Genomic DNA, 12,025 nt, shown 5'->3' with positions numbered 1-12,025 from the left:
TAAAACAACTGAGAGCCTTTAAGTACAGATGAATATATCACTGAGAAGTAGGTGCCCAAATTTTTATAAGACTGCCAAAGTGGCTTACTTCTTTACCTAATTTTTTGTGTAACTTTTATACATGAGTTGAGCAAATTCTTTCTGGTGTGTTTTTTTCCCTAATGTATGGTGTTTGCGATTGATACATTTCTGTTCTTAAGCTTTTGATTATTCTCTTTAATATGCCTAAAAGGGGGGAAATGAAGAAAAAGAACATTCAGGTCTTTAAGTATTTATTACAGTATTTGTTGTCATTAGCAGAGTTGGCCTCTGACAGATAACTGTTGATTCACTTGGCTTTGCTGTCTACATACAAGTCTTGGCTCATACCTGCTTGTTCTTGTTGAAATAATGTTCATAGTCCTGATTGAGTAGGATAATTAAATGTAGAACTGAGAGATGCCCTGAAAATAACATATAATATGTGACTACTAGGAGATTAGTAGCAACATATGCATCTGTCTGTCTGATGAGCAAATACTGGAAATTAAGTAGCTCTAAATCAGAGTGTACAGAAAGTAGGAAGGACTTGGATTTATGAATGGGTCTTTTGGGTCACATTTGCATTAATACAGTTGCCCTCTAAAGATGTCATCTCAGAAATCAAAGGGACATAGAAATCATACTTAGTTGAAGCAGAAAAAAAAAATCAAAGTTTGGGTAGTACATCTGTCTGCAGGTTAATATATGGTAAGCATCATTGGAAAAACAATTCTGTACAAAGCTTTCCCCCTTTTTACGTCCATAAGAACGCATTATTGTTGTGATAATTCTTTAATTCACCTTTCTCTTTTTTATTGTATAAGTAATACACACTAATTTAACAGAACTCAAAAGTAGAGTAAATAAAAATAAAATACTAGATCACTTTTAATCCACTCATGCATATCCTTTTACCCTAACATGTATGTTAAAATAAATAAAATCAGACACATGTTGATAATTACACACATCTTACTAATTATTTTTTTCTACCAAAGTAGGTAATTCTGTACATACTGTTTTGTAACTAGCTTTAAAAAATAATAATAATAATAATAATTAGACCTGTCTTCCCATCAGTAAATGTAGGTCTAGATTTCTTTGTTTATTGTGTGGATGTGCATACTAGATTTACCTACTCACCTAATAGTGAATATTAGTTTATTTTCACTTAGTCTCTATTATTTAATAAATAAAATAGTGCTACATATACATCATTGTACATTTATCCAATTACTTCCTTAGAATATATTCCTAGAAGTAGAATTTTTAGGACAAAATTTGTGCACACTGCTAAGTTTTTTATTCTTATTGTCACACTGTTCATTAGGATAGTTGAACCACCTATACTCCGTGAGTCAGTTTTCTTTTGCTGTACTGACACTGAATAGTAATTCAGTTAATATTTGCCAATCTGATAGACTAAAGGTGGTATTTTTGTTTCTTGGCTATTTGTGTTTTTCAGTGAATTGACTATTCAAGTCCTTGACTGTTTTTTCTTTTGGGTTAACAGTACACTGTTAATTTGTTATTAATAAATTATTATATCCAACAAATCTCTTTATGACTCTGACTTTAACAGTAAGCATAATTATACCCTTTTATGTGAATAAGAGATAGAGATCTAAGCTCTGTCTGAGCCCTTCTGAGACTTTTGTTCATTGCAATTTTGTTGTGCCATCAAAGGACAATTTTCTCTTAAAAATTTTTTATTAATATTAGAAAAATTCGTTAATATTATATTAATATTCAAAAAATATATTAATATTAGAAAAGATCTAGCCTTTTAAAATGGCATACTAAGTGATTCAAATGTGAGGTGAAAGAAAAGATCAGAATTGAAGTACCATCACCTCTTACTAAATTTTTTTTTCCTTTTACTGCTATACCTGCGGTATATGAAAGTTCCTGGGCTAGGGGTCAAATCAGAGCTCCAGCTGCAGCTGCCAGCCTACACCACAGCCATGGCAACACTAGATCCAAGCTACGTGTGTGACCTATGCAGCAGCCAGGGATGGAACTCACATCCTCACAGAGACAACATCCAGTCCTTAACCCACTGAGCCACAGAGGGAACTCCCATTGCCTCTTATTTTAGATGTGTTTTATCTCTTTTTTAAGTCATAGGTGTTTCTAGTAACATTGTTTTCAAATTTTGAATTTTTTTTTTTTTTGGTCTTTTTAGGGCCACATCCACGGCATATGGAGGTTCTCAGGCTAGGGGTCTAATCAGAGCTATAGCTGCCGGCCTACACCAGAGCCACAGCAACGTGGGATCCGAGCCTCACCTGTGACTTACGCCACAGCTCTCGGCAACACCTGATCCTTAACCCACTGAGTGAGGCCAGGGATTGAACCCAAAACCTCATGGTTCCTGATTGGGTTCGTTAACCCCTGCACTATGACGGGAACTCCCAAATTTTGAATCTTTTTAGAAGGAAAATTTGGCATATGCTTATTCTGGTCATCCGATTAATAATCCCTTGTCTCCCATTTCTTTTTTTTTTTTTTGGTCTTTTTAGGGCCTCACCGGCAAGTTCCCAGGCTAGGAGTTGAACTGGAACTATAGCCACTGGCCTGCACCACAGCCACAGCAACACCAGATCCAAACCGCATCTGCAGCCTACACCACAGCTCATGGTAATGCCAGATCCTTAGCCCACTGAGCGAGGCCAGGGATCAAACCTGCATCCTCATGGATACTAGTCAGGTTTGTTTCTGCTGAGCCACAACGGGATCTCCCCCCACTTACTTTTGATATAGAGTCATAACTGAAAACAGTAAATGGAATACTACTACAGGGGCAATGACTTGGGCATTCACGACTGTACTCACACACCAAATATAACCTAACCATGGTTAAACTTAGGTTACACAGACGTGACTCAGATCCCATGTTGCTGTGGCTGTGGTGTAGGCCGGCACCTGTAGCTCCAATTCAGCCCCTAGCTTGGGAACTTCCATATGCCACAAATGTGGCCCTAAAAAGCAAAAAAAAAGGGGGGGGGGGGGCCAGGGAGAGTTAAATAACACTAAAGTTTTTTTAAAAAACACAACTATTTTTAGCAGAATAAAATCCTTAACATTTTTCTGTCACAGGTAATCCGTTTAAGGCAGGGCCTGTTTGGGAGAAACATTTTTTTTTCTGTCTCTAATCTCATAGGTATTCTTAATTCCCACTGTCTTACCTAAAAAGTACGTATTCAGCTCTAAAGAGTATAATATACATATTTTTCAACTCTTTTCTGCCTTTTCTTAATATTATATGACAAGATTATCAGTGAAAGTTTAGAAAATAGTACTTAGAAACCATCTATGGTAAAAGTGCTAGTTATTTCCGAGATGATCTTTTTATCATTTCAGATCTGTTTAAAAACATGTTTCAGGAGTTCCCGTCGTGGCGCAGTGGAAACAAGTCTGACTAGGAGGTTGCGGATTCGATCCTTGACCTCACTCAGTGGGTTAAGCATCCGGCGTTGCCCTGAGCTGTGGTGTAGGTCACAAATGCAGCTCAGATCTGGCATTGCTGTGGCTGTGGTGTAGGCTGGCAGCTGTAGCTCTGATTCGACCCCTAGCCTGGGAACCTCCATGTGCCGCAGGTGCGGCCCTAAAAAGACAAAAGACAAAAAAAAATTAAGAAGCAAAAACAAATTTCATACACTTCTGATGGAACATGGAGGATAATATGAGAATTATCTCATATATAAATATAAATATATATATATAAAAATTTTATATATATATATGAATGGCTGGGTCACTTTGCTGTACAGAATAAATTGCCAGAACATTATAAATCAACTATAGTAGAAAAAAAATCTTATACACACACACAGCACACAAACCACATTTCATACTAGGAGAATTTCCAAAGGATACTTATAGGAAGTCTTACTGATAAATCTGATTGAGAATTCTGGGATTGTGAAATATTCAATTGTATTTGCTTATAGAAGGTGTGTAGAGGTAATTTGATTAAAAGCAGAGGTTGCAATTTTAATAAAAAAAAACCTTAGTTAGAAATTTAGAAAGAATGAACTAAAAGGTGATTATTTGCAAATGTTGTGCATATATGGATATTAGCATTGTCCCTAGAAGAAAATAGAACAATAAAATTGGAATCAAGTATGTGGAGGGGTTGATTTTTTTTTTCTTCTTCTTCTTCTTTTTTTAGCTATCAGAGCATATGGAGTTCTCAGTCCAGGGATCAGATCTGAGCTGCAGTTGCCACAGTTGGGATCTATGCGGCAGCTGAGGCAGCACCAGATCCTTTTAAACTCACTATGCCTGGATGCTGCCGATCCCCTTGCACCACAGTGGGAACTCCACTTTTGTGGCTTGTTGAGTTGATTTGTACTCACGATAAAAGAGAAGTTTATCAATGAAGTGAGGGGTTTTCTTATCTTTTTGTAGGGAAATCTTGACATACATCTAGCTTTCTAATATCTTTATGTAGTCTTAAATTTACGAACACTAGTCTAGATGGTCTCTTTGTGCCTCTTTTACCCTTAATGTTCCATGATTTTATACTTTAAGACATTATCTCTGTAAGGAAGCATTTAACAATTAAGGAAGGAATAATTCTTTTTTCCAGAAAATGCTTGTTTTTGGTCACTTGCACATTAGGCCACTATGTTATTTGAGTGGATCATCTTCCTTCCCTGCATTTCTCCCTCCTGTCATTAACCTGGATATGATATCTGGAATGTGGACTAAAGTCATCAATACTGTGTAAAACCTACTAACCTTTGTGCATTTGGTAGCTTAGCTTTCTAAAACATCATTTCTGAACTGAAGTAAACGAAATATCATTCTGTTTTAGAGGCTATGACATAGCTCTTAATTGGATGTGGATTCTTATCGCTCTGCTTTTCTTTGCAAGGTTGAAGAGATGGTGCAGAACCACATGACTTACTCTTTACAGGATGTAGGCGGAGATGCCAATTGGCAGTTGGTTGTGGAAGAAGGAGAAATGAAGGTAATCGCCAATGTATTGTTGTAGGTTTCTAATTGCGAGGCTGTTACAGTCATACTTATTACTGCTGACATAAGTAAGAGAACATTTCAAAATTTCTTTTAAATAAATTATTACATTGATCAAAGAAGCACCAGATGTTGAGAAATAAAATGTCCTTTTGCTTCCCTGGTTTAGCTTTTACGTGATTTCTTTGTGATCTTAATGTAACTGTTTGCCCAGACCACTCTGTTTTGCTTAAGCCATGGAGAAAATAAAATTGGGGGGTTTTGATATGAACAGGTCACTGTTAGCTGATGGCTCTCTCTTGGGATGTTTCTCTCTCTCTCTTTTTTAATATGCTAAATGTTGTACCCAGGTGTCACTTTTTTCCTCTCTTTGGTCTGTATCTCACTTCTCGTTCTTCTCTCACTGCATCTTTTTTTGATATTTGGACATTGATCAGCTAATCTTCCTCACATCCCTAAACACAAGAGACAGAGAGTAAGAGCAAGGATCAAGAGATTGAGAGCTGGTTTGAAAAGCTCCAATAGCATTGAATTTTGAATTACCATATGCCCACGGTGCTATGTTAAAGTTAAGGAGATGAGATGTTTAATAAGATTTCCCTTCGAGCTGAAACTTTAGTTGGAGAAAGGTGATATTGACATTTAAAAAGATGTAATTACTTAGCTCTGTTTGATAACAGTAAATGAAAAGTATAGGTGACTAGTGGAGAAAAATCAGAAAAGAAAGATCTCTCATTTGAGACATTGTTTTACATTAAGGAGCACTTGAACTATGTCTATAAATGGAAACGACATGTGACAAAGGTGAGGTTGAAGGCATTTTATACAAGACATGTAACATGAACAGAAACTTGAAAGCCTTTTTTTTGTTTTTGTTTTTGTCTTTTTGCCTTTTTATAGGGCTGCTCCCGCGGCATAGGGAGGTTGCCAGGCTAGGGGTCAAATCGGAGCTGTAGTCACTGGCCTACACCAGAGCCACAGCAACGTAGGATTCGAGCCTCTACTACAACCTACACCACGGCTCAGGGCAACGCTGGATCCTTAACCCACTGAGCAAGGCCAGGGATTGAACCCACAACCTCTCGGTTCCTAGTCGGATTCGTTAACCACTGAGCCAGGACGGGAACTCCGAAAGCACATTTTTTATTTAGGAGTTTTGTATAGTCTTCTGACCAAAATTATTCCAGCAAGTGGGATACAATATTAAATGTTCTAATTACCTCTCCTTCCAAATAGGGAACAAATGAAGAAATAAGATAGAAGAGATAGGCAAATGAAATACCAAGATGTTAGTTATGATTCTGATAAGCTGACTGGAGAACATGAAGACCAGCTGCCACAAGGTCTTGCTAATATGTTACCCCATAATTAAACGTAATATTTCTGACATAGCTAGATAATCACAGGGCTTCCCCATAAGAACTAGCCCCCAAAGCTGACCAAGATACATTCTGTAACCAGGAGAAGGGGTTGAGCCAAGCCTGCCTAGTCCTCCTCCCGTACTTGCCCTTCAAATGTCCCTTTGCCCCCACCCCCCACCCCAGGGAGGAAGGAGGTGGTGAAAGGGTGAAGAGAAACCAGAAGTGATAGTCCAGGTGAAGTTCCTCCTCTTGGAATGAAAGGTAGAGAAAAAGTGCCCCTCCATCTTTAGAGAGAGAGAAATTGGGGCTGGATTATGGGGAATATAAAATAACTCCCTAAATAGAATTTTCTGTTGTCTCTAGCAGTAGGCTAGCTAGCCACTGTACACACAGTAACACTTTAGCAGGACTAGGCTGATAAGGAAGAAACTAGAGACCAAGAAAACCACATAAGTCAGGTACAAGGCGATAAAAGCCTACCTAAAAGAAGTATCCAGTAGTAGATGTGATTAGGAAGATTAGTAATAAGCTTAATAACTAGTGAAATGTGAGGGAAGGACTCAGAAGTCTTGAGTTTCCCATTTGGGTGACTTGGAAAATAGGAGTCCCAATAATATGAATAACTAAGTAAAGGAATGTAGTTTGGAGAGAGGTACCATAAAAGAGAAATTATGTAAAATGCGTAACAGTGTCTGGCTCCATAGGCACTCCATAAATTGAGAGCTGGTTCTCCCTGTGGTAACATATTATTTCATTTCTCACAAGAACAGTCTGGCATACAAATCCTCCATGACTTTGAAGTAATTAATTTTGTTCAGCAATTTATGTATATAATCATAGTATTCAAAGTGAGATTGGAGTTCCCATCGTGGCTCAGTGGTTAATGAACCCAGCTAGCATCCATGAGGACACAGGTTCTATCCCTGGTCTCACTCAGTGGGTTAAGGATCTGGCACTGCCATGAGCTGTGGTGTAGGTTGCAGATGCACCTCGGATCCCGCATTGCTGTGGCTGTGGTGTAGGCTGGCAGCTACAGCTCCGATTGGACCCCAAGCCTTGGGACCTCTCTATATGCCTCTAGTGCAGCCCTGAAACGACAAAAAAGTAAAAAATTAAAAAAATAAAGTGAGATTGATCTTAGGTGGGCAACCTCAGTATTTAAAGCAATATGTCACTAATCTTTATGTGATTTTAGCTTTCTATGATTGGTTCAACAAGTAATTGAGTGCCTACTGCATTTCAGGAAGTGTTGTAGATGCTGGGGATACAGCATTAAACAGAGCTGCCGTAAATCAGTATCCCTAAAGAGATTATGTTCTAACCAAGATTTTATTCTAACCAGGCTTATTTGGCCTTCTTAGCTATGTTGAACAGTCTTCAAATGTTCAGTAAATAATGCCTAAATTTAAATTGATATGTCTACTATTTTAACAACTCATAGTAATTTATTTATTTATTTATTTTTGGTCTTTTGTTGTTGTTGTTGTTGTTGCTATTTCTTGGGCCACTCCCGCGGCATATGGAGGTTCCCAGGCTAGGGGTTGAATCGGAGCTGTAGCCACCGGCCTACGCCAGAGCCACAGCAACTCGGGATCCGAGCCGCGTCTGCAACCTACACCACAGCTCACGGCAATGCCGGATTGTTAACCCACTGAGCAAGGCCAGGGATGGAACCCGCAACCTCATGGTTCCTAGTTGGATTCGTTAACCACTGCGCCACAACGGGAACTCCAGTTTTAAGTATTTTTATGTTGTCTTTGTTAGTGATTGGAAATTTTAAACTTTCTTTTAGCAGAATATTTATGTAAATATGTTTTCATACATACAATTCTAAAAAGCTGCTAAATTTTAAAATATACTTTCATGTTTGTACTCTAGGAGTTTGGTTTTTATTTTTTAAACAGGTTTTTTAACTGTATCCTCTAGGTATATAGAAGAGAAGTAGAAGAAAATGGGATTGTTCTAGATCCTTTGAAAGCTACCCATGCAGTTAAAGGCGTTACGGGTCATGAAGTCTGCAATTACTTCTGGAATGTCGATGTTCGTAATGATTGGGAAAGTAAGCTGCCATTATTAATATATTTGGTGTAAATATTATTTTGAATTTAATCTCAAATCTAACCTGGTTTTTGTACATCTGATCTGTAGTTTACAAAGTCAGTTTAGAAAATATCTGGATAATCATATAAGGGACTGATAATACCTTACATTTAAATAGAGCTTTTCATTGTACAAAATGCTACTCAGTAAATTAAAGCATTTGATCCACTACCTCAGTAATCCTGTGTGATAGGTAGGTAATAAAGTAAAATTTAGATAAGTCAAGTGACTTGTCAAAGGCCTCAGAACTAGTTAGTGGAAAAGCCAGGACTAAAAGATTTTTCTTTTATCATCTTCTCTTGCCTTAGACTCTTTTGTTTCCATAATAAACCGTAGATGAATCCTGCTGAGGTTTGTTCGGAGTTTTTGGAGAGTGTGAGTGTGTGTGAGCGCACATTCATGCATGCACTTTCCCCTCAGGCACCAAATTTTACAAGTATGGGTATTTCTGAACATGTTTATCAGTGGCAGTTTGACACTTTTCACAAACATAATGCCCTAAATCTAAATAGAACAACTTATTCAGCTTCAATAAATTAGGGATCATAGGGAGGAGAGGGGTCATAGTGTTAGGGAATAATTTGTGCATGGGTAATGCAGCAGTGACTAGAATTTGCTTTGACTCTCAATATGAGTGAATTAATCACATTCTAGGAAAAGGTGATTTTTTTTTTTTGACTACTAACATTTTCTCTTTATTTCAGCAACTATAGAAAACTTTCATGTGGTGGAAACATTAGCTGATAATGCAATCATCATTTATCAAACACACAAGGTAAATAAATGTCTTTTCATCTCAAAAGGATACCAGCAGAGTTCAAACCGAGACATAAAAATTCTCTAAAGTAATGTTTGGCAGGAAATTAAATGCCGCAAAAGATTCAAAGACTTTATTAATAATTCATGAATTTCATGTCTCTGAAAGGTATACAAAGTCATTTAAAGCAGAATTGTGTGCAGGCAAGAACCTGAGAAATAACCAGAAACAGTATGTTGGATAAAGATCTCCAGTTAGTTATGCACACTTTAAATCTGAAAAAGAAAATCCTGAAATCCCTTTAAATATTTTTCTAGCATCTAGTCCCTAGAGGAGACAATGAGTTACCAAATATGAAAGTGAATCATTGTTTCCTATGGCAAGAATAGGAGAATGGAAAGTATGTTGTTAGCCTGTATTAAAATTCAGAAGTGGGGAGTTCCCATCGTGGTGCAGTGGAAAGGAATCTGCCTAGGAAACATGAGGTTGCCAGTTTGATCCCTGGCCTCACTCTTGGGTATTTGATTTTTTGGGGTGCAATTTTAAAAGGTACTGTGTTTTTGTATTCCTTTTCTAAAGTTTCATTGTTAGTATATGGAAATGCGACTGATTTCTGAATGTTAATCTTATATCCTGTGGCTTTGCTGGATTTATTGATCAGTTCAAGTAGTTTTCGGGTTGAGTCTTTGGGGTTTTCTATATATAGTATCATGTCATCTATGTATAGTGACAGTTTTATCTCTTCTCTTCCTATTTGGATACCTTCTATTTCCTTTGTTTGTCTGATTGCTGTGGCTGGGACTTCCAATACTATGTTGAATAGCAGTGGTGAGAGCAGGCATCCCTGTCTTGTTCCAGATTTTAGTGGGAAGGCTTTCAGCTTTTCTCTTTTGAGTATTATATTTGCTGTGGGTTTGTCATAAATGGCTTTTATTATGTTAAGGTATGTTCCCTCTATACCCACTTTGTTAAGAGTTTTTTATCGTGAATGGATGTTGGACTTTGTCAAATGCTTTTTCTGCATCTATTGAGATGATCATATGGTTTTGGACTTTTCTTTTGTTAATGTGATATATGACGTTGATTGCTTTGCATATGTTGAACCATCCTTGTGAACCTGGGATGAATCCCACCTGGTCATGGTGTATGATCTTTTTGATATGTTGTTGGATTCGGTTGGCTAAAATTTTGTTTAGAATTTTTGCGTCTATATTCATCAAATATATTGGCTGATAGTTATCTTTTTCGGTGGTATCTTTGTCTGGTTTTAGAATTAGGGTAATGGTAGCATCATAGAATGTCTTTGGGAGTGTTCCTTCTTCTTCAGCCTTTTGAAAAAGTTTAAAGAGGCCATCAGTTCCTCTTTGTATGTTTGGTAGAATTCACCTGTAAAGCCATCTGGTCTTGGACTTTTATTTGTAGGGAGTGTTTTTATGACATACTCAATTTCATTTCTAGTGGTCGGTCTGTTCAGTTGATATATTTCTTCTTGATTCACTTTCGGCAGGCTGTAAGTCTCTAGAAAGTTGTCCATCTCTTCTAGATTGTCAGATTTGTTGGCATATAATTGTTCATAGTATTCTCATATAGTTTTTTGTATTTCTGCAGTATCTCTTGCGGTTTCTCCTTTTTCATTTCTCATTTTGTTTATTTGGGTTCTTTCTCTCCTCTTCGTGGTGAGTCTAGCCAGAGGTTTGTCAATTTGTTTACCTTTTCAAAGAACCAGCTCTTGGTTTTATTGATTTTTTTTCTTCTTTTTTTTTAATCTCTATTTTATTGATTTCCTCCTTGATCTTTATGATTTCCTTCCTTCTGCTGACTTTGGGGGGGGGGGGGTTGTTGTTGTTCTTCTTTTTCTAATTCATTTAGGTGGTGGGTTAAGTTGTCGTTTGAGATATTTCTTCTTTTTTGAGCAAGGCCTGTATTGCTCTGAACTTCCCTCTCAGCACTGCTTTTGTGGCGTCCCATAGATTTTGAATGGTTGTGTCATTGTCATTTGTCTCGAGGTATTTTTTAATTTCCTTCTTGATTTCCTCATTGATCCTTTGGTTTTTTAGTAGCATGGTGTTTAGTCTCCATGTAGTAGGTTTTTTTCTCATTTCTTTTCCTGTGGTTGATTTCTAGTTTCATGCCATTGTGGTCAGAGAAGATACTTGAAATAATTTCTGTACTCTTAAATTTGTTGAGGTTAGCTTTGTGCCCCAATATGTCATCAGTTCTTGAGAATGTTCCATGCACACTTGAGAAGAATGTGTATTCTGATTTTTTTGGATGTAATGTCCTGAAAATGTCAATTAAGTCTAACTTTTCTATTGTTTACTTAAGGATCTCTGTTGCTTTATTGATTTTCTGTCTAGAGAATCTGTCCATTGATGTGAGTGGGGTGTTCAAGTCTCCTACTATGATTGTATTCCCATCAGTTTCTCCTTTTGTGTCCATTAATATTTGTGGTATGTATCTGGGTGCTTCTATATTGGGGGCATATATGTTGATGATTGTAATATCCTCTTCTTGAATGGATCCTTTAACCATTAAATAGTGTCCTTTGTCTTTCTTTATGGCCTTCATTTTAAAGTCTGATAGGAGTGATGCAACTCCTGCTTTCCTGTCTTGGTGATCAGCTTCCCGTGGGTGGTGGGGCCAGTTGTGTGGCAGGTGACTTCTGGACAGGCGCCCGCAGGGTTGTGGGGGGGATGCGCTGGGAAGGCTCTGCTCTCTGCTAGCTGGCGGGCAAGTGCACACACTGGGGTATTCTATGGCAGCCCGCTCCTCCTCTCTTCCCCTCCCCAACAATGTCACCTTG

At 37.7% G+C, this 12,025-nt stretch overlaps 1 protein-coding gene across 2 annotated transcripts in view; it reads left to right on the top strand.

Moving 5' to 3' along the window:
* CERT1 (ceramide transporter 1) overlaps window positions 1–12,025 on the top strand; it is a 124,127-nt gene that overhangs the window by 99,145 nt on the left and 12,957 nt on the right. For both annotated transcript variants that reach the window (XM_047778119.1, XM_047778118.1), the window contains 3 exons: window positions 4,904–4,999; window positions 8,292–8,424; window positions 9,170–9,240. In XM_047778119.1, the coding sequence (XP_047634075.1) occupies window positions 4,904–4,999; window positions 8,292–8,424; window positions 9,170–9,240 (300 nt within the window). The remainder of the gene's footprint in view (window positions 1–4,903; window positions 5,000–8,291; window positions 8,425–9,169; window positions 9,241–12,025) is intronic.

The sequence above is a fragment of the Phacochoerus africanus genome, chromosome 4 (genome assembly GCF_016906955.1).
Source record: "Phacochoerus africanus isolate WHEZ1 chromosome 4, ROS_Pafr_v1, whole genome shotgun sequence".
NCBI lineage: Eukaryota > Metazoa > Chordata > Mammalia > Artiodactyla > Suidae > Phacochoerus > Phacochoerus africanus.
The sequence above is the reverse complement of the archived record's forward strand: the minus strand, read 5'-3'. Positions and strand labels throughout refer to the sequence as shown.